The 26,975-nt window shown below is 41.9% G+C and overlaps 1 protein-coding gene and 5 long non-coding RNA genes across 6 annotated transcripts; all 6 read left to right on the top strand.

The window, feature by feature from the left end:
• The first annotated feature begins 1,103 nt into the window (after positions 1 to 1,103).
• On the top strand, positions 1,104 to 10,625 carry LOC131346833 (mucin-2-like). The gene is made up of 5 exons (XM_058380535.1): positions 1,104 to 1,238; positions 1,496 to 1,548; positions 1,959 to 9,873; positions 10,140 to 10,294; positions 10,399 to 10,625. Exons 1-5 carry the CDS (start codon positions 1,216 to 1,218, stop codon positions 10,623 to 10,625), a joined length of 8,373 nt encoding a protein of 2,790 aa, XP_058236518.1. The 5' UTR covers positions 1,104 to 1,215.
• A 4,680-nt stretch (positions 10,626 to 15,305) lies between these two features.
• On the top strand, positions 15,306 to 17,568 carry LOC131351160 (uncharacterized). Its single transcript, XR_009204342.1, has 3 exons — positions 15,306 to 15,329; positions 15,514 to 15,668; positions 15,773 to 17,568. It is a non-coding gene; the product is annotated as an uncharacterized LOC131351160 (long non-coding RNA).
• Positions 17,569 to 18,003: 435 nt separating this feature from the next.
• LOC131351164 (uncharacterized) lies at positions 18,004 to 18,592 on the top strand. The gene is made up of 3 exons (XR_009204346.1): positions 18,004 to 18,027; positions 18,212 to 18,366; positions 18,471 to 18,592. It is a non-coding gene; the product is annotated as an uncharacterized LOC131351164 (long non-coding RNA).
• A 2,110-nt stretch (positions 18,593 to 20,702) lies between these two features.
• On the top strand, positions 20,703 to 21,291 carry LOC131351163 (uncharacterized). The gene is made up of 3 exons (XR_009204345.1): positions 20,703 to 20,726; positions 20,911 to 21,065; positions 21,170 to 21,291. It is a non-coding gene; the product is annotated as an uncharacterized LOC131351163 (long non-coding RNA).
• A 2,111-nt stretch (positions 21,292 to 23,402) lies between these two features.
• Positions 23,403 to 23,991, top strand: LOC131351162 (uncharacterized). Its single transcript, XR_009204344.1, has 3 exons — positions 23,403 to 23,426; positions 23,611 to 23,765; positions 23,870 to 23,991. It is a non-coding gene; the product is annotated as an uncharacterized LOC131351162 (long non-coding RNA).
• Positions 23,992 to 26,101: 2,110 nt separating this feature from the next.
• On the top strand, positions 26,102 to 26,690 carry LOC131351161 (uncharacterized). The gene is made up of 3 exons (XR_009204343.1): positions 26,102 to 26,125; positions 26,310 to 26,464; positions 26,569 to 26,690. It is a non-coding gene; the product is annotated as an uncharacterized LOC131351161 (long non-coding RNA).
• Positions 26,691 to 26,975: the final 285 nt, after the last annotated feature.

Below are 26,975 nucleotides of genomic sequence, written 5' to 3'. Positions count from 1 at the left end.
GCTACAGACCTCCAAACTTCATGTGGCCTTCAGATTAGATCCAGAACAGTGCGCAGAGAGCTTCATGGAATGGGTTTCCATGGCCGAGCAGCTGCATCCAAGCCATACATCACCAAGTGCAATGCAAAGCGTCGGATGCAGTGGTGTAAAGCACGCCGCCACTGGACTCTAGAGCAGTGGAGATGCGTTCTCTGGAGTGACGAATCACGCTTCTCCATCTGGCAATCTGATGGACGAGTCTGGGTTTGGTGGTTGCCAGGAGAACGGTACTTGTCTGACTGCATTGTGCCAAGTGTAAAGTTTGGTGGAGGGAGGATTATGGTGTGGGGTTGTTTTTCAGGAGCTGGGCTTGACCCCTTAGTTCCAGTGAAAGGAACTCTGAATGCTTCAGCATACCAAGACATTTTGGACAATTCCATGCTCCCAACTTTGTGGGAACAATTTGGAGCTGGCCCCTTCCTCTTCCAACATGACTGTGCACCAGTGACCAAAGCAAGGTCCATAAAGACATGGATGACAGAGTCTGGTGTGGATGAACTTGACTGGCCTGCACAGAGTCCTGACCTCAACCCGATAGAACACCTTTGGGATGAAATAGAGCGGAGACTGAGAGCCAGGCCTTCTCGTCCAACATCAGTGTGTGACCTCACAAATGCGCTTCTGGAAGAATGGTCAAAAATTCCCATAAACACACTCCTAAACCTTGTGGACAGCCTTCCCAGAAGAGTTGAAGCTGTTATAGCTGCAAAGGGTGGACCAACATCATATTGAACCCTATGGATTAGGAATGGGATGTCACTTAAGTTCATATGTGAGTCAAGGCAGGTGAGCGAATACTTTTGGCAATATAGTGTATATGTAAAGTAAGCACAAGTAGTGCATAATAGACTAGACTACATATTATTTCACAGAATAATACAACATCAAATTTGTTCTCTTAAGGTTTCCGGTAAACTGATGACACTCTTTTACGTAACTTTATTTCTGATAATCACCTCTGCTTGAAGAAACACCCATTATTGTTGAGGTGTGTAAAAATAGACGTGTCATTCAAAATGTGAAGATGCCTCCTGTGTTACACCTTCTTATAAAAGCACTCATAAGGCCAACTTACCTTTAAGTAAAAAATCTTCCAGGACGGACCTCAATGTCATTTAGACAACAAATTGTTAAGAGAGTTACAGGGAAGAGTTCAGAATTTGAGATCATACAGTTATGACTTTGACAAATAAAATAAGGTAATAACTTCTCTTTATTATTCTTGGTTTAGAGTTTAGCTTTAGATCATCTTTGTTAATTTGGTCATTTGATGACATTTAGTGCATTAATACAATAGTTACATAAAAAAAGACCATTTTAAGTATGTACATTGAAATAATCAAATACAGTATATCAATGCAACAACATGTGTTTTTGTTGCTGTTGTTCTTCTTTAAAAAGATTTAGCCCACTTAATAAACTAAACTAAAGATTTCATATCACTGAATATCTACAGGTTTGCTTTTTCTGAAACTAAAGGCACCAGGAACACTACTCACCTCACAATGTGTAAGTAAAATTACATTGTTGTACTCTGTTATATAATTGTTATAATTGTATATTGTTATATAACATATACTGTATGTATATATATGTTATATATATTATATGTTTTATGTCTGTAAGAAAATGTCTTTCTAGGCTTTGTTGTAAAGATACATAAATGTGTGTATATATATATATATATATATATATATAAATTAAGTTATTGCTTCATGCCAATAAATAAATGGCATCCTTATTGAGTTTTAAAGTAAACAGTTTTTATTTGCTTGAATGTAACAGAAGACCTTTTTCTTTCAACATTTGACATATGATTTAATGACTGCTAGAAAGACCAAAGATAATGATTTTTTAAAATTAATCAACAAAAATGTTTCTAATGTTTGTATGTAAATAATATTCTATATTTCTTACAGTGTGTCTGTTCCTGGTGCATACAATGGCAGCCATAGACCCATCAACTGCAACACCAACAACAGGACCGAACACAATACAGGCTACAACAACCACAATAATGGCAGAATCAACCACATCTACTTCTACTTCAGACTCAACCATTACATCTGATGAACCAACAACCACAGATACAACTGTACCATCAACTACAGCAACAGATTACACTACTGTTACTATTAACAGTGTATCAACATCACAACCTTCAACAACCACAGCATCACCAACAGCAGAAACATCTAAAACTACAGACACAGGTACAACAATACCACTAACTACAGCAACAAAAGTGAGCATTAACAGTTTATCAACACAACAAGCTTCAACAACAACAGAAGCAAACACAGAAAAGCTAAGTGCTTCTGCAACTACTCTAGCTCCAACCACTATATTTGATCAAACAACAGCTACAACTGAAATAAAAACAGCTACAACTTTATTACCAACTACAAAACTAACAACAGAATCAATCAGTCCCAGTGAATCCACAACACAGCCCCCAGCAACAGCATGGACAACTGTGCTTACAACCACTACAGCTCCAGTCACTATGAGTGCACTGTCAGCAACTACAGAGCAAACAACCAAACCTTCAACTGTACCATCAACTACAATACCAACAACAGAAACAACCAGTACCACTATATACACAACACATGCTACAACAACCACAGATACAACTGTACCATCAACTACAGCAACAGAGATTACTATTAATAGTGTATCAACATCACTGCCTTCAACAACCACAGCATCACCAACAGCAGAAACAACTACAACTACAGAAGAAGCAATGAAAGGTACAACAATACCACTAACTACAGCAGCAAAAGTGAGCATTAACAGTGTATCAACACAAGCTTCAACAACAGAAGCAAACACAGAAAAGCTAAGTGCTTCTGCAACTACTCTAGCTCCAACCACTACATTTGATCAAACAACAGATACAACTGAAATAAAAACAGCTACAACGTTATTACCAACTACAAAACTAACAACAGAATCAATCAGTACCAGTGAATCCACAACACAGCCTCCAACAACCACAGCACCAGAAACAGCATGGACAACTGTACTTACAATAACTACAGTTCCAATCACTATAAGTGCACCATCAGCAACTACAGAGCAAACAACCAAACCTTCAACTGTACCATCAACTACAATACCAACAACAGAAACAACCAGTACCACTGTATACACAACACATGCTACAACAACCACAGATACAACTGTACCATCAACTACAGCAACAGAGGTTACTATTAATAGTGTATCAACATCACTGCCTTCAACAACCACAGCATCACCAACAGCAGAAACAACTACAACTACAGAAGAAGCAATGAAAGGTACAACAATACCACTAACTACAGCAACAAAAGTGAGCATTAACAGTGTATCAACACAAGCTTCAACAACAGAAGCAAACACAGAAAAGCTAAGTGCTTCTGCAACTACTCTAGCTCCAACCACTATATTTGATCAAACAACAGCTACAACTGAAATAAAAACAGCTACAACTTTATTACCAACTACAAAACTAACAACAGAATCAATCAGTCCCAGTGAATCCACAACACAGCCCCCAGCAACAGCATGGACAACTGTGCTTACAACCACTACAGCTCCAGTCACTATGAGTGCACTGTCAGCAACTACAGAGCAAACAACCAAACCTTCAACTGTACCATCAACTACAATACCAACAACAGAAACAACCAGTACCACTATATACACAACACATGCTACAACAACCACAGATACAACTGTACCATCAACTACAGCAACAGAGGTTACTATTAATAGTGTATCAACATCACTGCCTTCAACAACCACAGCATCACCAACAGCAGAAACAACTACAACTACAGAAGAAGCAATGAAAGGTACAACAATACCACTAACTACAGCAACAAAAGTGAGCATTAACAGTGTATCAACACAAGCTTCAACAACAGAAGCAAACACAGAAAAGCTAAGTGCTTCTGCAACTACTCTAGCTCCAACCACTACATTTGAGCAAACAACAACTACAACTGAAATAAAAACACCTACATTTTTATTTCCAACTACAAAACTAACAACAGAATCAATCAGTACCAGTGAATCCACAACACAGCCTCCAACAACCACAGCACCAGAAACAGCATGGACAACTGTACTTACAATAACTACAGTTCCAATCACTATAAGTGCACCATCAGCAACTACAGAGCAAACAACCAAACCTTCAACTGTACCATCAACTACAATACCAACAACAGAACCAACCAGTACCACTGTATACACAACACATGCTACAACAACCACAGATACAACTGTACCATCAACTACAGCAACAGATTACACTACTGTTACTATTAACAGTGTATCAACATCACAATCTTCAACAACCACAGCATCACCAATAGCAGAAACATCTAAAACTATAGACACAGGTACAACAATACCACTAACTACAGCAACAAAAGTGAGCATTAACAGTTTATCAACACAACAAGCTTCAACAACAGAAGCAAACACAGAAAAGCTAAGTGCTTCTGCAACTACTCTAGCTCCAACCACTATATTTGATCAAACAACAGATACAACTGAAATAAAAACAGCTACAACGTTATTACCAACTACAAAACTAACAACAGAATCAATCAGTCCCAGTGAATCCACAACACAGCCCCCAGCAACAGCATGGACAACTGTGCTTACAACCACTACAGCTCCAGTCACTATGAGTGCACTGTCAGCAACTACAGAGCAAACAACCAAACCTTCAACTGTACCATCAACTACAATACCAACAACAGAAACAACCAGTACCACTATATACACAACACATGCTAAAACAACCACAGATACAACTGTACCATCAACTACAGCAACAGAGGTTACTATTAATAGTGTATCAACATCACTGCCTTCAACAACCACAGCATCACCAACAGCAGAAACAACTACAACTACAGAAGAAGCAATGAAAGGTACAACAATACCACTAACTACAGCAACAAAAGTGAGCATTAACAGTGTATCAACACAAGCTTCAACAACAGAAGCAAACACAGAAAAGCTAAGTGCTTCTGCAACTACTCTAGCTCCAACCACTACATTTGAGCAAACAACAACTACAACTGAAATAAAAACACCTACATTTTTATTTCCAACTACAAAACTAACAACAGAATCAATCAGTACCAGTGAATCCACAACACAGCCTCCAACAACCACAGCACCAGAAACAGCATGGACAACTGTACTTACAATAACTACAGTTCCAATCACTATAAGTGCACCATCAGCAACTACAGAGCAAACAACCAAACCTTCAACTGTACCATCAACTACAATACCAACAACAGAAACAACCAGTACCACTGTATACACAACACATGCTACAACAACCACAGATACAACTGTACCATCAACTACAGCAACAGATTACACTACTGTTACTATTAACAGTGTATCAACATCACAACCTTCAACAAACACAGCATCAGCAACAGCAAAAACATCTAAAACTACAGACACAGGTACAAGAATACCACTAACTACAGCAACAAAAGTGAGCATTAACAGTGTATCGACACAACAAGCTTCAACAACAGAAGCAAACACAGAAAAGCTAAGTGCTTCTGCAACTACTCTAGCTCCAACCACTATATTTGATCAAACAACAGATACAACTGAAATAAAAACAGCTACAACTTTATTACCAACTACAAAACTAACAACAGAATCAATCAGTCCCAGTGAATTCACAACACAGCCCCCAGCAACAGCATGGACAACTGTGCTTACAACCACTACAGCTCCAGTCACTGTGAGTGCACTGTCAGCAACTACAGAGCAAACAACCAAACCTTCAACTGTACCATCAACTACAATACCAACAACAGAAACAACCAGTACCACTATATACACAACACATGCTACAACAACCACAGATACAACTGTACCATCAACTACAGCAACAGAGGTTACTATTAATAGTGTATCAACATCACTGCCTTCAACAACCACAGCATCAACAGCAGAAACAACTACAACTACAGAAGAAGCAATGAAAGGTACAACAATACCACTAACTACAGCAACAAAAGTGAGCATTAACAGTGTATCGACCCAACAAGCTTCAACAACAGAAGCAAACACAGAAAAACTACGTGCTTCTGCAACTACTCTAGCTCCAACCACTATATTTGATCAAACAACAGATACAACTGAAATAAAAACAGCTACAACTTTATTACCAACTACAAAACTAACAACAGAATCAATCAGTCCCAGTGAATCCACAACACAGCCCCCAGCAACAGCATGGACAACTGTACTTACAACCACTACAGCTCCAGTCACTATGAGTGCACTGTCAGCAACTACAGAGCAAACAACCAAACCTTCAACTGTACCATCAACTACAATACCAACAACAGAAACAACCAGTACCACTATATACACAACACATGCTACAACAACCACAGATACAACTGTACCATCAACTACAGCAACAGAGGTTACTATTAATAGTGTATCAACATCACTGCCTTCAACAACCACAGCATCAACAGCAGAAACAACTACAACTACAGAAGAAGCAATGAAAGGTACAACAATACCACTAACTACAGCAACAAAAGTGAGCATTAACAGTGTATCGACCCAACAAGCTTCAACAACAGAAGCAAACACAGAAAAACTACGTGCTTCTGCAACTACTCTAGCTCCAACCACTATATTTGATCAAACAACAGATACAACTGAAATAAAAACAGCTACAACTTTATTACCAACTACAAAACTAACAACAGAATCAATCAGTCCCAGTGAATCCACAACACAGCCCCCAGCAACAGCATGGACAACTGTACTTACAACCACTACAGCTCCAGTCACTATGAGTGCACTGTCAGCAACTACAGAGCAAACAACCAAACCTTCAACTGTACCATCAACTACAATACCAACAACAGAAACAACCAGTACCACTATATACACAACACATGCTACAACAACCACAGATACAACTGTACCATCAACTACAGCAACAGAGGTTACTATTAATAGTGTATCAACATCACTGCCTTCAACAACCACAGCATCAACAGCAGAAACAACTACAACTACAGAAGAAGCAATGAAAGGTACAACAATACCACTAACTACAGCAACAAAAGTGAGCATTAACAGTGTATCGACACAACAAGCTTCAACAACAGAAGCAAACACAGAAAAACTAAGTGCTTCTGCAACTACTCTAGCTCCAACCACTATATTTGATCAAACAACAGATACAACTGAAATAAAAACAGCTACAACTTTATTACCAACTACAAAACTAACAACAGAATCAATCAGTCCCAGTGAATCTACAACACAGCCCCCAGCAACAGCATGGACAACTGTGCTTACAACCACTACAGCTCCAGTCACTATGAGTGCACTGTCAGCAACTACAGAGCAAACAACCAAACCTTCAACTGTACCATCAACTACAATACCAACAACAGAAACAACCAGTACCACTATATACACAACACATGCTACAACAACCACAGATACAACTGTACCATCAACTACAGCAACAGAGGTTACTATTAATAGTGTATCAACATCACTGCCTTCAACAACCACAGCATCACCAACAGCAGAAACAACTACAACTACAGAAGAAGCAATGAAAGGTACAACAATACCACTAACTACAGCAACAAAAGTGAGCATTAACAGTGTATCAACACAAGCTTCAACAACAGAAGCAAACACAGAAAAGCTAAGTGCTTCTGCAACTACTCTAGCTCCAACCACTATATTTGATCAAACAACAGCTACAACTGAAATAAAAACAGCTACAACTTTATTACCAACTACAAAACTAACAACAGAATCAATCAGTCCCAGTGAATCCACAACACAGCCCCCAGCAACAGCATGGACAACTGTGCTTACAACCACTACAGCTCCAGTCACTATGAGTGCACTGTCAGCAACTACAGAGCAAACAACCAAACCTTCAACTGTACCATCAACTACAATACCAACAACAGAAACAACCAGTACCACTGTATACACAACACATGCTACAACAACCACAGATACAACTGTACCATCAACTACAGCAACAGATTACACTACTGTTATTATTAACAGTGTATCAACATCACAATCTTCAACAACCACAGATACAACTGTACCATCAACTACAGCAACAGAGGTTACTATTAATAGTGTATCAACATCACTGCCTTTAACAACCACAGCATCACCAACAGCAGAAACAACTACAACTACAGAAGAAGCAATGAAAGGTACAACAATACCACTAACTACAGCAACAAAAGTGAGCATTAACAGTGTATCAACACAAGCTTCAACAACAGAAGCAAACACAGAAAAGCTAAGTGCTTCTGCAACTACTCTAGCTCCAACCACTACATTTGAGCAAACAACAACTACAACTGAAATAAAAACACCTACATTTTTATTTCCAACTACAAAACTAACAACAGAATCAATCAGTACCAGTGAATCCACAACACAGCCTCCAACAACCACAGCACCAGAAACAGCATGGACAACTGTACTTACAATAACTACAGTTCCAATCACTATAAGTGCACCATCAGCAACTACAGAGCAAACAACCAAACCTTCAACTGTACCATCAACTACAATACCAACAACAGAACCAACCAGTACCACTATATACACAACTCATGCTACAACAACCACAGAATCAACAACAGGAGGAACAACTGCAGCTAAATCTACTCCTGTACCAAGTACTACAACTAATGAAACAGCAATTACAGACAAAACATTAGCCACATCAACAATTGTAGCATCACCTACAACTGCAACAGAACTCACCACCAACAATGTATCCACAACACAGGCTGAAACAACCACAATGACAATAACAGCAGAATCATCCACATCCACTTCTATTTCAGCTTCAACCATTACATCTGAGGAACCAACAACAACAGATATGAATGTACAATCAACTACAGGAACAGATCAAGCTACTGTTACTATTAACAGTGTATCAACACCACAAGCTTCAAAAAACACAGCATTACCAACAGCAGAAACAACTGCTTCCACAATTACTATAGCTCCAAACAATACAAATGAGGAAATAACTATAAAGGAAACAACCAGAACTACAACTTTACTATCAACTACATCGACAAAAACAGAACCAATGAATTACACTGGCTCCTCAACACAGGATACAACTACAGCACCAACAACAGTAAAAATGACTGCATTTACATCTAGTTCAGCTAGTGACACTCCAACATCTACAGAGGAAGCAACGAAAGGTACAACAGTACCACTAACTACAGCAACAAAAGTGAGCGTTAACAGTGTATCAACACAACAAGCTTCAACAACAACAGAAGCAAACACAGAAAAGCTAAGTGCTTCTGCAAGTACTCTAGCTCCAACCACTATATTTGATCAAACAACAGCTGCAACTGAAATAAAAACAGCTACAACTTTATTAACAACTACAAAACTAACAACAGAATCAATCAGTCCCAGTGAATCCACAACACAGCCCCCAGCAACAGCATGGACAACTGTGCTTACAACCACTACAGCTCCAGTCACTATGAGTGCACTGTCAGCAACTACAGAGCAAACAACCAAACCTTCAACTGTACCATCAACTACAATACCAACAACAGAAACAACCAGTACCACTATATACACAACACATGCTACAACAACCACAGATACAACTGTACCATCAACTACAGCAACAGATTACACTACTGTTAACCCAACTGCAAATCTATCAACCACAGAGTCAAGAGCTACAAACCCAGAAACATCTACTGTGACTATGGCTCCACTACCTTTAATAATGTATGTTATCTGAAATATATAAGAATAAAAACTATTAATTAATTCTAATATGAGATAAATGTATAATGATTTTTTTCACTTGATCTGGTCGGGATGGTTTTGCATTTAATCAGTGGGTACTCACACTATGTCTTTAAAGTCTAAACATTTATGTTAAATTAATGATATAGTTTAAAAGGTTTGTATTTAATGTAGAAAAAAAACTTTAAATTGAACTGTAAAAATGATCACAAAAATAATAATAACTATATGCTTTATTTCATCAGAACTAGTTCAGTGGTGGTTCAGACCAGGATGGTCTTCAATTCCTCCTCCCCTGTTCCCAGTGAGAGTTTGGTTCTCAGTGTAACCCAGACTCTTCTGAGTGCTCGACTCCCAAACCTCACTGACTCTGTAAAAGTGCTGAACTTCACCTATGAGAGTACGTTTGTTTTACCAATTACACGATTACATGCTACACGAATTATTGCCTCAGAGCTGTGACTTCTTTATCAGCCTTTCTAAGTCATGTGATTTGTTCCACAGAAATTTCAGACACCTCCTATGCGGTAAATTTTCAATTCAACATCAGTAACATCAGCATGGCACAGAACCCTGACCAAAGGAATGATACCTACAAGCAAGTGGAGAACATCACCAACAATGCTGTGAGTGTGCATCGCCATGTGCTTAAAGACATTCTGACAAATGTCCAGAGATGGCGTTGTATCCCACTGCAGAGTTTAACAAAAACTATTTCAAAAATCAAATAGTCGAAAAGTTCAGACTCACAGTAGGGTAATCAGGCAAAGGTTGAAATACAAGAAAGTAGATAAAGAAGAAAAAAAAACAGCGCAGAAATGTGCAACAGGATCATACACTGTAATCGAATAGAGGCCTGCAATGGGGGAACTGTAAAGGGTAAGAGACACTGATCAGCCATAACATTATGACCACCTGCCTAACATTGTGTTGGTCCCCCTTTTGCTGCCAAAACAGCCCTGACCCATCGAGGCAAGGCCTCCACTAGATCCCTGAAGGTGTGCTGTGATAACTGGCACCAAGATGTTAGCAGCATATCCTTTATGTCCTGCAAGTTGCGAGGTGGGACCTCCACGGATCGGGCATGTTTGTCCAGCACATCCCACAGATGCTGGATTGGATGGAGATCTGGGGAATTTGGAGGCCAAATCAAACCTTTCTTAAAGCATTTTTGCTCTGTGGCACGATGCATTATCCTGCTGAAAGAGGCCACAGCTATCAAGGAATACCATTTTGTGAAACGGTGTACATGGTCTGCAACAATGCTTAGGTAGGTGGTACGTGTCAAAGTAACATCCACATGGATGGCAGGACCCGAGCTTTCCCAGCAGAACAATGCCCAAAGCATGAAACTACATCCGTCGACTTGCGTCCTTCCCATAGTGCATCCTGGCGCCAGGTGTTTCCCAGGTAAGAGACGCACTCGGCCATCCACGTGAGGTAAAAGAAAACGTGTTTCATCAGACCAGGCCACCGTTTCCATTGGTCCAGCGTCCAGTCCTGATGCTCACGTGCCCATTGTTGGTGCTTTCGGCGGTGCACAGAGGTCAGCGTGTCCGCCCTGACCGGTCTGCAGCTATGCACCCCCGATACGCAACAAACTGCCATGCACTGTGTATTCTGACCCCTTTCTATCAGAACCAGCATTAACTTCTCCAGCAATTTGAGCAACAGTAGCTCGTCTGTTGCATCGGACCACACGGGCCATCCTTCACTTCCCACGTGCATCAATGAAGCTTGGCCGCCCATGACCCTGTTGCCGGTTCCCCACTGTTCCTTCCTTGGACCACTTTTGATAGATACTGACCACTGCAGACCGGGAACACCCCACAAGAGCTGCAGTTTTGGAGATGCACTGATCCAGTCGTCTAGCCATCACAATTAAGCCCTTTTCTAACTCGCTCATATCCTTACGCTTGTCCATTCTTCCTTCTTCTAACACATCAACTTCGAGGACAAAAAGTTCACTTGCTGCCTAATATATCCCACCCACTAACAGGTGCCATGATGAGAAGATAATCAGCGTTATTCACGTCACCTGGCTCTGCTCATGATGTTATGGCTGAACGGTGTAGGTCTAACAGAAACAGTAGGAAGACTTTGCAATGGCACACAACCATGCTCCTTAAGTAGGAAGATAAATGATGCAAATTCCCTCAGGTGTGCAAAGCAGTCCAGAACCCAGGTGAGTGTCTCACGTGGTCATTGGGAGAAGTTACCTTTCTGTGTTCAAATGTATTGTAGCATCAGCTATCTAAAAAAGTATGTTGTATATTGAAAGTCCATAATAAAAACAACATTTTTAACTAATATCATTTATAAAGGTCTAATTAGAAATGTAATATGTCTGTATATTCAATTTCAACATAACAATGTTTATCTAAAACAATAAATAGTTGCAGAAACAGTAGAATGCAATATTTTTTTATCAAACATCAAACCTGATGAATTATCTTTCCTCCTGCAGTTAAACACACTTCTAAATGAAGCTGGTGCAGAACCATTCAAACCCCAGAGCTCTTTCTTCACGTAAGATAACAGCAGTGTTCTTTCCGCTCTCAAAGTGTAGTGTGATGATTCTTACTGTAAAGCGAAGTGTATCGTGACTTTTCTCTTCTACCGGTAACAGGAGTTCAGGAAACCAGGTTAATGGTGACATGACGTACCACTTCCAAGATGGAGACACCAAAACACCAGCAGCTTTCCTGAATGAGCTTAAAGCACAAAGCACGCCTGTGTAGGTGTCCTGGCATTAATTTTACAAAGCTTGCTTTTAATCAGTGCTTTCTCACACTCTGTATTTAATCTCTGCCCGTTTATGTCTACTTAATAACAAATCGTTTTAAACATTTGTGTTTAGTGGAGAGTTACATTTTTAATTAGAATGTGAAGAATAATAACTATATGCTTTATTTCATCAGAACTAGTTCAGTGGTGGTTCAGACCAGGATGGTCTTCAATTCCTCCTCCCCTGTTCCCAGTGAGAGTTTGGTTCTCAGTGTAACCCAGACTCTTCTGAGTGCTCGACTCCCAAACCTCACTGACTCTGTAAAAGAGCTGAACTTCACCTATGAGAGTACGTTTGTTTTACCAATTACACGGTTACATGCTACACGAATTATTGCCTCAGAGCTGTGACTTCTTTATCAGCCTTTCTAAGTCATGTGATTTGTTCCACAGAAATTTCAGACACCTCCTATGCGGTAAATTTTCAATTCAACATCAGTAACGTCAGCATGGCACAGAACCCTGACCAAAGGAATGATACCTACAAGCAAGTGGAGAACATCACCAACAATGCTGTGAGTGTGCATCGCCATGGGCTTAAAGACATTCTGACAAATGTCCAGAGATGGCGTTGTATCCCACTGCAGAGTTTAACAAAAACTATTTCAAAAATCAAATAGTCGAAAAGTTCAGACTCACAGTAGGGTAATCAGGCAAAGGTTGAAATACAAGAAAGTAGATAAAGAAGAAGAAAAAAACAGCACAGAAATGTGCAACAGGATCATACACTGTAATCGAATAGAGGCCTGCAATGGGGGAACTGTAAAGGGTAAGAGACACTGATCAGCCATAACATTATGACCACCTGCCTAACATTGTGTTGGTCCCCCTTTTGCTGCCAAAACAGCCCTGACCCATCGAGGCAAGGCCTCCACTAGATCCCTGAAGGTGTGCTGTGATAACTGGCACCAAGATGTTAGCAGCATATCCTTTATGTCCTGCAAGTTGCGAGGTGGGACCTCCACGGATCGGGCATGTTTGTCCAGCACATCCCACAGATGCTGGATTGGATGGAGATCTGGGGAATTTGGAGGCCAAATCCAACCTTTCTTAAAGCATTTTTGCTCTGTGGCACGATGCATTATCCTGCTGAAAGAGGCCACAGCTATCAAGGAATACCATTTTGTGAAACGGTGTACATGGTCTGCAACAATGCTTAGGTAGGTGGTACGTGTCAAAGTAACATCCACATGGATGGCAGGACCCGAGCTTTCCCAGCAGAACAATGCCCAAAGCATGAAACTACATCCGTCGACTTGCGTCCTTCCCATAGTGCATCCTGGTGCCAGGTGTTTCCCAGGTAAGAGACGCACACGCACTCGGCCATCCACGTGAGGTAAAAGAAAACGTGTTTCATCAGAGCAGGCCACCGTTTCCATTGGTCCAGCGTCCAGTCCTGATGCTCACGTGCCCATTGTTGGTGCTTTCGGCGGTGCACAGAGGTCAGCGTGTCCGCCCTGACCGGTCTGCAGCTATGCACCCCCGATACGCAACAAACTGCCATGCACTGTGTATTCTGACCCCTTTCTATCAGAACCAGCATTAACTTCTCCAGCAATTTGAGCAACAGTAGCTCGTCTGTTGCATCGGACCACACGGGCCATCCTTCACTTCCCACGTGCATCAGTGAGGCTTGGCCGCCCATGACCCTGTTGCCGGTTCCCCACTGTTCCTTCCTTGGACCACTTTTGATAGATACTGACCACTGCAGACCGGGAACACCCCACAAGAGCTGCAGTTTTGGAGATGCACTGATCCAGTCGTCTAGCCATCACAATTAAGCCCTTTTCTAACTCGCTCATATCCTTACGCTTGTCCATTCTTCCTTCTTCTAACACATCAACTTCGAGGACAAAAAGTTCACTTGCTGCCTAATATATCCCACCCACTAACAGGTGCCATGATGAGAAGATAATCAGCGTTATTCACGTCACCTGGCTCTGCTCATGATGTTATGGCTGAACGGTGTAGGTCTAACAGAAACAGTAGGAAGACTTTGCAATGGCACACAACCATGCTCCTTAAGTAGGAAGATAAATGATGCAAATTCCCTCAGGTGTGCAAAGCAGTCCAGAACCCAGGTGAGTGTCTCACGTGGTCATTGGGAGAAGTACAGGCAGTGGCACTTACCTTTCTGTGTTCAAATGTATTGTAGCATCAGCTATCTAAAAAAGTATGTTGTATATTGAAAGTCCATAATAAAAACAACATTTTTAACTAATATCATTTATAAAGGTCTAATTAGAAATGTAATATGTCTGTATATTCAATTTCAACATAACAATGTTTATCTAAAACAATAAATAGTTGCAGAAACAGTAGAATGCAATATTTTTTTATCAAACATCAAACCTGATGAATTATCTTTCCTCCTGCAGTTAAACACACTTCTAAATGAAGCTGGTGCAGAACCATTCAAACCCCAGAGCTCTTTCTTCACGTAAGATAACAGCAGTGTTCTTTCCGCTCTCAAAGTGTAGTGTGATGATTCTTACTGTAAAGCGAACTGTATCGTGACTTTTCTCTTCTACCGGTAACAGGAGTTCAGGAAACCAGGTTAATGGTAACATGACGTACCACTTCCAAGATGGAGACACCAAAACACCAGCAGCTTTCCTGAATCAGCTTAAAGCACAAAGCACGCCTGTGTAGGTGTCCTGGCATTAATTTTACAAAGCTTGCTTTTAATCAGTGCTTTCTCACACTCTGTATTTAATCTCTGCCCGTTTATGTCTACTTAATAACAAATCGTTTTAAACATTTGTGTTTAGTGGAGAGTTACATTTTTAATTAGAATGTGAAGAATAATAACTATATGCTTTATTTCATCAGAACTAGTTCAGTGGTGGTTCAGACCAGGATGGTCTTCAATTCCTCCTCCCCTGTTCCCAGTGAGAGTTTGGTTCTCAGTGTAACCCAGACTCTTCTGAGTGCTCGACTCCCAAACCTCACTGACTCTGTAAAAGAGCTGAACTTCACCTATGAGAGTACGTTTGTTTTACCAATTACACGGTTACATGCTACACGAATTATTGCCTCAGAGCTGTGACTTCTTTATCAGCCTTTCTAAGTCATGTGATTTGTTCCACAGAAATTTCAGACACCTCCTATGCGGTAAATTTTCAATTCAACATCAGTAACGTCAGCATGGCACAGAACCCTGACCAAAGGAATGATACCTACAAGCAAGTGGAGAACATCACCAACAATGCTGTGAGTGTGCATCGCCATGGGCTTAAAGACATTCTGACAAATGTCCAGAGATGGCGTTGTATCCCACTGCAGAGTTTAACAAAAACTATTTCAAAAATCAAATAGTCGAAAAGTTCAGACTCACAGTAGGGTAATCAGGCAAAGGTTGAAATACAAGAAAGTAGATAAAGAAGAAGAAAAAAACAGCACAGAAATGTGCAACAGGATCATACACTGTAATCGAATAGAGGCCTGCAATGGGGGAACTGTAAAGGGTAAGAGACACTGATCAGCCATAACATTATGACCACCTGCCTAACATTGTGTTGGTCCCCCTTTTGCTGCCAAAACAGCCCTGACCCATCGAGGCAAGGCCTCCACTAGATCCCTGAAGGTGTGCTGTGATAACTGGCACCAAGATGTTAGCAGCATATCCTTTATGTCCTGCAAGTTGCGAGGTGGGACCTCCACGGATCGGGCATGTTTGTCCAGCACATCCCACAGATGCTGGATTGGATGGAGATCTGGGGAATTTGGAGGCCAAATCCAACCTTTCTTAAAGCATTTTTGCTCTGTGGCACGATGCATTATCCTGCTGAAAGAGGCCACAGCTATCAAGGAATACCATTTTGTGAAACGGTGTACATGGTCTGCAACAATGCTTAGGTAGGTGGTACGTGTCAAAGTAACATCCACATGGATGGCAGGACCCGAGCTTTCCCAGCAGAACAATGCCCAAAGCATGAAACTACATCCGTCGACTTGCGTCCTTCCCATAGTGCATCCTGGTGCCAGGTGTTTCCCAGGTAAGAGACGCACACGCACTCGGCCATCCACGTGAGGTAAAAGAAAACGTGTTTCATCAGAGCAGGCCACCGTTTCCATTGGTCCAGCGTCCAGTCCTGATGCTCACGTGCCCATTGTTGGTGCTTTCGGCGGTGCACAGAGGTCAGCGTGTCCGCCCTGACCGGTCTGCAGCTATGCACCCCCGATACGCAACAAACTGCCATGCACTGTGTATTCTGACCCCTTTCTATCAGAACCAGCATTAACTTCTCCAGCAATTTGAGCAACAGTAGCTCGTCTGTTGCATCGGACCACACGGGCCATCCTTCACTTCCCACGTGCATCAGTGAGGCTTGGCCGCCCATGACCCTGTTGCCGGTTCCCCACTGTTCCTTCCTTGGACCACTTTTGATAGATACTGACCACTGCAGACCGGGAACACCCCACAAGAGCTGCAGTTTTGGAGATGCACTGATCCAGTCGTCTAGCCATCACAATTAAGCCCTTTTCTAACTCGCTCATATCCTTACGCTTGTCCATTCTTCCTTCTTCTAACACATCAACTTCGAGGACAAAAAGTTCACTTGCTGCCTAATATATCCCACCCACTAACAGGTGCCATGATGAGAAGATAATCAGCGTTATTCACGTCACCTGGCTCTGCTCATGATGTTATGGCTGAACGGTGTAGGTCTAACAGAAACAGTAGGAAGACTTTGCAATGGCACACAACCATGCTCCTTAAGTAGGAAGATAAATGATGCAAATTCCCTCAGGTGTGCAAAGCAGTCCAGAACCCAGGTGAGTGTCTCACGTGGTCATTGGGAGAAGTACAGGCAGTGGCACTTACCTTTCTGTGTTCAAATGTATTGTAGCATCAGCTATCTAAAAAAGTATGTTGTATATTGAAAGTCCATAATAAAAACAACATTTTTAACTAATATCATTTATAAAGGTCTAATTAGAAATGTAATATGTCTGTATATTCAATTTCAACATAACAATGTTTATCTAAAACAATAAATAGTTGCAGAAACAGTAGAATGCAATATTTTTTTATCAAACATCAAACCTGATGAATTATCTTTCCTCCTGCAGTTAAACACACTTCTAAATGAAGCTGGTGCAGAACCATTCAAACCCCAGAGCTCTTTCTTCACGTAAGATAACAGCAGTGTTCTTTCCGCTCTCAAAGTGTAGTGTGATGATTCTTACTGTAAAGCGAACTGTATCGTGACTTTTCTCTTCTACCGGTAACAGGAGTTCAGGAAACCAGGTTAATGGTAACATGACGTACCACTTCCAAGATGGAGACACCAAAACACCAGCAGCTTTCCTGAATCAGCTTAAAGCACAAAGCACGCCTGTGTAGGTGTCCTGGCATTAATTTTACAAAGCTTGCTTTTAATCAGTGCTTTCTCACACTCTGTATTTAATCTCTGCCCGTTTATGTCTACTTAATAACAAATCGTTTTAAACATTTGTGTTTAGTGGAGAGTTACATTTTTAATTAGAATGTGAAGAATAATAACTATATGCTTTATTTCATCAGAACTAGTTCAGTGGTGGTTCAGACCAGGATGGTCTTCAATTCCTCCTCCCCTGTTCCCAGTGAGAGTTTGGTTCTCAGTGTAACCCAGACTCTTCTGAGTGCTCGACTCCCAAACCTCACTGACTCTGTAAAAGAGCTGAACTTCACCTATGAGAGTACGTTTGTTTTACCAATTACACGGTTACATGCTACACGAATTATTGCCTCAGAGCTGTGACTTCTTTATCAGCCTTTCTAAGTCATGTGATTTGTTCCACAGAAATTTCAGACACCTCCTATGCGGTAAATTTTCAATTCAACATCAGTAACGTCAGCATGGCACAGAACCCTGACCAAAGGAATGATACCTACAAGCAAGTGGAGAACATCACCAACAATGCTGTGAGTGTGCATCGCCATGGGCTTAAAGTCATTCTGACAAATGTCCAGAGATGGCGTTGTATCCCACTGCAGAGTTTAACAAAAACTATTTCAAAAATCAAATAGTCGAAAAGTTCAGACTCACAGTAGGGTAATCAGGCAAAGGTTGAAATACAAGAAAGTAGATAAAGAAGAAGAAAAAAAACAGCACAGAAATGTGCAACAGGATCATACACTGTAATCGAATAGAGGCCTGCAATGGGGGAACTGTAAAGGGTAAGAGACACTGATCAGCCATAACATTATGACCACCTGCCTAACATTGTGTTGGTCCCCCTTTTGCTGCCAAAACAGCCCTGACCCATCGAGGCAAGGCCTCCACTAGATCCCTGAAGGTGTGCTGTGATAACTGGCACCAAGATGTTAGCAGCATATCCTTTATGTCCTGCAAGTTGCGAGGTGGGACCTCCACGGATCGGGCATGTTTGTCCAGCACATCCCACAGATGCTGGATTGGATGGAGATCTGGGGAATTTGGAGGCCAAATCCAACCTTTCTTAAAGCATTTTTGCTCTGTGGCACGATGCATTATCCTGCTGAAAGAGGCCACAGCTATCAAGGAATACCATTTTGTGAAACGGTGTACATGGTCTGCAACAATGCTTAGGTAGGTGGTACGTGTCAAAGTAACATCCACATGGATGGCAGGACCCGAGCTTTCCCAGCAGAACAATGCCCAAAGCATGAAACTACATCCGTCGACTTGCGTCCTTCCCATAGTGCATCCTGGTGCCAGGTGTTTCCCAGGTAAGAGACGCACACGCACTCGGCCATCCACGTGAGGTAAAAGAAAACGTGTTTCATCAGAGCAGGCCACCGTTTCCATTGGTCCAGCGTCCAGTCCTGATGCTCACGTGCCCATTGTTGGTGCTTTCGGCGGTGCACAGAGGTCAGCGTGTCCGCCCTGACCGGTCTGCAGCTATGCACCCCCGATACGCAACAAACTGCCATGCACTGTGCATTCTGACCCCTTTCTATCAGAACCAGCATTAACTTCTCCAGCAATTTGAGCAACAGTAGCTCGTCTGTTGCATCGGACCACACGGGCCATCCTTCACTTCCCACGTGCATCAGTGAGGCTTGGCCGCCCATGACCCTGTTGCCGGTTCCCCACTGTTCCTTCCTTGGACCACTTTTGATAGATACTGACCACTGCAGACCGGGAACACCCCACAAGAGCTGCAGTTTTGGAGATGCACTGATCCAGTCGTCTAGCCATCACAATTAAGCCCTTTTCTAACTCGCTCATATCCTTACGCTTGTCCATTCTTCCTTCTTCTAACACATCAACTTCGAGGACAAAAAGTTCACTTGCTGCCTAATATATCCCACCCACTAACAGGTGCCATGATGAGAAGATAATCAGCGTTATTCACGTCACCTGGCTCTGCTCATGATGTTATGGCTGAACGGTGTAGGTCTAACAGAAACAGTAGGAAGACTTTGCAATGGCACACAACCATGCTCCTTAAGTAGGAAGATAAATGATGCAAATTCCCTCAGGTGTGCAAAGCAGTCCAGAACCCAGGTGAGTGTCTCACGTGGTCATTGGGAGAAGTACAGGCAGTGGCACTTACCTTTCTGTGTTCAAATGTATTGTAGCATCAGCTATCTAAAAAAGTATGTTGTATATTGAAAGTCCATAATAAAAACAACATTTTTAACTAATATCATTTATAAAGGTCTAATTAGAAATGTAATATGTCTGTATATTCAATTTCAACATAACAATGTTTATCTAAAACAATAAATAGTTGCAGAAACAGTAGAATGCAATATTTTTTTATCAAACATCAAACCTGATGAATTATCTTTCCTCCTGCAGTTAAACACACTTCTAAATGAAGCTGGTGCAGAACCATTCAAACCCCAGAGCTCTTTCTTCACGTAAGATAACAGCAGTGTTCTTTCCGCTCTCAAAGTGTAGTGTGATGATTCTTACTGTAAAGCGAACTGTATCGTGACTTTTCTCTTCTACCGGTAACAGGAGTTCAGGAAACCAGGTTAATGGTAACATGACGTACCACTTCCAAGATGGAGACACCAAAACACCAGCAGCTTTCCTGAATCAGCTTAAAGCACAAAGCACGCCTGTGTAGGTGTCCTGGCATTAATTTTACAAAGCTTGCTTTTAATCAGTGCTTTCTCACACTCTGTATTTAATCTCTGCCCGTTTATGTCTACTTAATAACAAATCGTTTTAAACATTTGTGTTTAGTGGAGAGTTACATTTTTAATTAGAATGTGAAGAATAATAACTATATGCTTTATTTCATCAGAACTAGTTCAGTGGTGGTTCAGACCAGGATGGTCTTCAATTCCTCCTCCCCTGTTCCCAGTGAGAGTTTGGTTCTCAGTGTAACCCAGACTCTTCTGAGTGCTCGACTCCCAAACCTCACTGACTCTGTAAAAGAGCTGAACTTCACCTATGAGAGTACGTTTGTTTTACCAATTACACGGTTACATGCTACACGAATTATTGCCTCAGAGCTGTGACTTCTTTATCAGCCTTTCTAAGTCATGTGATTTGTTCCACAGAAATTTCAGACACCTCCTATGCGGTAAATTTTCAATTCAACATCAGTAACGTCAGCATGGCACAGAACCCTGACCAAAGGAATGATACCTACAAGCAAGTGGAGAACATCACCAACAATGCTGTGAGTGTGCATCGCCATGGGCTTAAAGTCATTCTGACAAATGTCCAGAGATGGCGTTGTATCCCACTGCAGAGTTTAACAAAAACTATTTCAAAAATCAAATAGTCGAAAAAGTTCAGACTCACAGTAGGGTAATCAGGCAAAGGTTGAAATACAAGAAAGTAGATAAAGAAGAAGAAAAAAAACAGCACAGAAATGTGCAACAGGATCATACACTGTAATCGAATAGAGGCCTGCAATGGGGGAACTGTAAAGGGTAAGAGACACTGATCAGCCATAACATTATGACCACCTGCCTAACATTGTGTTGGTCCCCCTTTTGCTGCCAAAACAGCCCTGACCCATCGAGGCAAGGCCTCCACTAGATCCCTGAAGGTGTGCTGTGATAACTGGCACCAAGATGTTAGCAGCATATCCTTTATGTCCTGCAAGTTGCGAGGTGGGACCTCCACGGATCGGGCATGTTTGTCCAGCACATCCCACAGATGCTGGATTGGATGGAGATCTGGGGAATTTGGAGGCCAAATCCAACCTTTCTTAAAGCATTTTTGCTCTGTGGCACGATGCATTATCCTGCTGAAAGAGGCCACAGCTATCAAGGAATACCATTTTGTGAAACGGTGTACATGGTCTGCAACAATGCTTAGGTAGGTGGTACGTGTCAAAGTAACATCCACATGGATGGCAGGACCCGAGCTTTCCCAGCAGAACAATGCCCAAAGCATGAAACTACATCCGTCGACTTGCGTCCTTCCCATAGTGCATCCTGGTGCCAGGTGTTTCCCAGGTAAGAGACGCACACGCACTCGGCCATCCACGTGAGGTAAAAGAAAACGTGTTTCATCAGAGCAGGCCACCGTTTCCATTGGTCCAGCGTCCAGTCCTGATGCTCACGTGCCCATTGTTGGTGCTTTCGGCGGTGCACAGAGGTCAGCGTGTCCGCCCTGACCGGTCTGCAGCTATGCACCCCCGATACGCAACAAACTGCCATGCACTGTGTATTCTGACCCCTTTCTATCAGAACCAGCATTAACTTCTCCAGCAATTTGAGCAACAGTAGCTCGTCTGTTGCATCGGACCACACGGGCCATCCTTCACTTCCCACGTGCATCAGTGAGGCTTGGCCGCCCATGACCCTGTTGCCGGTTCCCCACTGTTCCTTCCTTGGACCACTTTTGATAGATACTGACCACTGCAGACCGGGAACACCCCACAAGAGCTGCAGTTTTGGAGATGCACTGATCCAGTCGTCTAGCCATCACAATTAAGCCCTTTTCTAACTCGCTCATATCCTTACGCTTGTCCATTCTTCCTTCTTCTAACACATCAACTTCGAGGACAAAAAGTTCACTTGCTGCCTAATATATCCCACCCACTAACAGGTGCCATGATGAGAAGATAATCAGCGTTATTCACGTCACCTGGCTCTGCTCATGATGTTATGGCTGAACGGTGTAGGTCTAACAGAAACAGTAGGAAGACTTTGCAATGGCACACAACCATGCTCCTTAAGTAGGAAGATAAATGATGCAAATTCCCTCAGGTGTGCAAAGCAGTCCAGAACCCAGGTGAGTGTCTCACGTGGTCATTGGGAGAAGTACAGGCAGTGGCACTTACCTTTCTGTGTTCAAATGTATTGTAGCATCAGCTATCTAAAAAAGTATGTTGTATATTGAAAGTCCATAATAAAAACAACATTTTTAACTAATATCATTTATAAAGGTCTAATTAGAAATGTAATATGTCTGTATATTCAATTTCAACATAACAATGTTTATCTAAAACAATAAATAGTTGCAGAAACAGTAGAATGCAATATTTTTTTATCAAACATCAAACCTGATGAATTATCTTTCCTCCTGCAGTTAAACACACTTCTAAATGAAGCTGGTGCAGAACCATTCAAACCCCAGAGCTCTTTCTTCACGTAAGATAACAGCAGTGTTCTTTCCGCTCTCAAAGTGTAGTGTGATGATTCTTACTGTAAAGCGAACTGTATCGTGACTTTTCTCTTCTACCGGTAACAGGAGTTCAGGAAACCAGGTTAATGGTAACATGACGTACCACTTCCAAGATGGAGACACCAAAACACCAGCAGCTTTCCTGAATCAGCTTAAAGCACAAAGCACGCCTGTGTAGGTGTCCTGGCATTAATTTTACAAAGCTTGCTTTTAATCAGTGCTTTCTCACACTCTGTATTTAATCTCTGCCCGTTTATGTCTACTTAATAACAAATCGTTTTAAACATTTGTGTTTAGTGGAGAGTTACATTTTTAATTAGAATGTGAAGAATAATAACTATATGCTTTATTTCATCAGAACTAGTTCAGTGGTGGTTCAGACCAGGATGGTCTTCAATTCCTCCTCCCCTGTTCCCAGTGAGAGTTTGGTTCTCAGTGTAACCCAGACTCTTCTGAGTGCTCGACTCCCAAACCTCACTGACTCTGTAAAAGAGCTGAACTTCACCTATGAGAGTACGTTTGTTTTACCAATTACACGGTTACATGCTACACGAATTATTGCCTCAGAGCTGTGACTTCTTTATCAGCCTTTCTAAGTCATGTGATTTGTTCCACAGAAATTTCAGACACCTCCTATGCGGTAAATTTTCAATTCAACATCAGTAACGTCAGCATGGCACAGAACCCTGACCAAAGGAATGATACCTACAAGCAAGTGGAGAACATCACCAACAATGCTGTGAGTGTGCATCGCCATGGGCTTAAAGTCATTCTGACAAATGTCCAGAGATGGCGTTGTATCCCACTGCAGAGTTTAACAAAAACTATTTCAAAAATCAAATAGTCGAAAAGTTCAGACTCACAGTAGGGTAATCAGGCAAAGGTTGAAATACAAGAAAGTAGATAAAGAAGAAGAAAAAAAACAGCACAGAAATGTGCAACAGGATCATACACTGTAATCGAATAGAGGCCTGCAATGGGGGAACTGTAAAGGGTAAGAGACACTGATCAGCCATAACATTATGACCACCTGCCTAACATTGTGTTGGTCCCCCTTTTGCTGCCAAAACAGCCCTGACCCATCGAGGCAAGGCCTCCACTAGATCCCTGAAGGTGTGCTGTGATAACTGGCACCAAGATGTTAGCAGCATATCCTTTATGTCCTGCAAGTTGCGAGGTGGGACCTCCACGGATCGGGCATGTTTGTCCAGCACATCCCACAGATGCTGGATTGGATGGAGATCTGGGGAATTTGGAGGCCAAATCCAACCTTTCTTAAAGCATTTTTGCTCTGTGGCACGATGCATTATCCTGCTGAAAGAGGCCACAGCTATCAAGGAATACCATTTTGTGAAACGGTGTACATGGTCTGCAACAATGCTTAGGTAGGTGGTACGTGTCAAAGTAACATCCACATGGATGGCAGGACCCGAGCTTTCCCAGCAGAACAATGCCCAAAGCATGAAACTACATCCGTCGACTTGCGTCCTTCCCATAGTGCATCCTGGTGCCAGGTGTTTCCCAGGTAAGAGACGCACACGCACTCGGCCATCCACGTGAGGTAAAAGAAAACGTGTTTCATCAGAGCAGGCCACCGTTTCCATTGGTCCAGCGTCCAGTCCTGATGCTCACGTGCCCATTGTTGGTGCTTTCGGCGGTGCACAGAGGTCAGCGTGTCCGCCCTGACCGGTCTGCAGCTATGCACCCCCGATACGCAACAAACTGCCATGCACTGTGTATTCTGACCCCTTTCTATCAGAACCAGCATTAACTTCTCCAGCAATTTGAGCAACAGTAGCTCGTCTGTTGCATCGGACCACACGGGCCATCCTTCACTTCCCACGTGCATCAGTGAGGCTTGGCCGCCCATGACCCTGTTGCCGGTTCCCCACTGTTCCTTCCTTGGACCACTTTTGATAGATACTGACCACTGCAGACCGGGAACACCCCACAAGAGCTGCAGTTTTGGAGATGCACTGATCCAGTCGTCTAGCCATCACAATTAAGCCCTTTTCTAACTCGCTCATATCCTTACGCTTGTCCATTCTTCCTTCTTCTAACACATCAACTTCGAGGACAAAAAGTTCACTTGCTGCCTAATATATCCCACCCACTAACAGGTGCCATGATGAGAAGATAATCAGCGTTATTCACGTCACCTGGCTCTGCTCATGATGTTATGGCTGAACGGTGTAGGTCTAACAGAAACAGTAGGAAGACTTTGCAATGGCACACAACCATGCTCCTTAAGTAGGAAGATAAATGATGCAAATTCCCTCAGGTGTGCAAAGCAGTCCAGAACCCAGGTGAGTGTCTCACGTGGTCATTGGGAGAAGTACAGGCAGTGGCACTTACCTTTCTGTGTTCAAATGTATTGTAGCATCAGCTATCTAAAAAAGTATGTTGTATATTGAAAGTCCATAATAAAAACAACATTTTTAACTAATATCATTTATAAAGGTCTAATTAGAAATGTAATATGTCTGTATATTCAATTTCAACATAACAATGTTTATCTAAAACAATAAATAGTTGCAGAAACAGTAGAATGCAATATTTTTTTATCAAACATCAAACCTGATGAATTATCTTTCCTCCTGCAGTTAAACACACTTCTAAATGAAGCTGGTGCAGAACCATTCAAACCCCAGAGCTCTTTCTTCACGTAAGATAACAGCAGTGTTCTTTCCGCTCTCAAAGTGTAGTGTGATGATTCTTACTGTAAAGCGAACTGTATCGTGACTTTTCTCTTCTACCGGTAACAGGAGTTCAGGAAACCAGGTTAATGGTAACATGACGTACCACTTCCAAGATGGAGACACCAAAACACCAGCAGCTTTCCTGAATCAGCTTAAAGCACAAAGCACGCCTGTGTAGGTGTCCTGGCATTAATTTTACAAAGCTTGCTTTTAATCAGTGCTTTCTCACACTCTGTATTTAATCTCTGCCCGTTTATGTCTACTTAATAACAAATCGTTTTAAACATTTGTGTTTAGTGGAGAGTTACATTTTTAATTAGAATGTGAAGAATAATAACTATATGCTTTATTTCATCAGAACTAGTTCAGTGGTGGTTCAGACCAGGATGGTCTTCAATTCCTCCTCCCCTGTTCCCAGTGAGAGTTTGGTTCTCAGTGTAACCCAGACTCTTCTGAGTGCTCGACTCCCAAACCTCACTGACTCTGTAAAAGAGCTGAACTTCACCTATGAGAGTACGTTTGTTTTACCAATTACACGGTTACATGCTACACGAATTATTGCCTCAGAGCTGTGACTTCTTTATCAGCCTTTCTAAGTCATGTGATTTGTTCCACAGAAATTTCAGACACCTCCTATGCGGTAAATTTTCAATTCAACATCAGTAACGTCAGCATGGCACAGAACCCTGACCAAAGGAATGATACCTACAAGCAAGTGGAGAACATCACCAACAATGCTGTGAGTGTGCATCGCCATGGGCTTAAAGTCATTCTGACAAATGTCCAGAGATGGCGTTGTATCCCACTGCAGAGTTTAACAAAAACTATTTCAAAAATCAAATAGTCGAAAAAGTTCAGACTCACAGTAGGGTAATCAGGCAAAGGTTGAAATACAAGAAAGTAGATAAAGAAGAAGAAAAAAAACAGCACAGAAATGTGCAACAGGATCATACACTGTAATCGAATAGAGGCCTGCAATGGGGGAACTGTAAAGGGTAAGAGACACTGATCAGCCATAACATTA

Source organism: Hemibagrus wyckioides, linkage group LG03 (genome assembly GCF_019097595.1).
Source record: "Hemibagrus wyckioides isolate EC202008001 linkage group LG03, SWU_Hwy_1.0, whole genome shotgun sequence".
Classification (NCBI taxonomy): Eukaryota; Metazoa; Chordata; class Actinopteri; order Siluriformes; family Bagridae; genus Hemibagrus; species Hemibagrus wyckioides.
The sequence above is the reverse complement of the archived record's forward strand: the minus strand, read 5'-3'. Positions and strand labels throughout refer to the sequence as shown.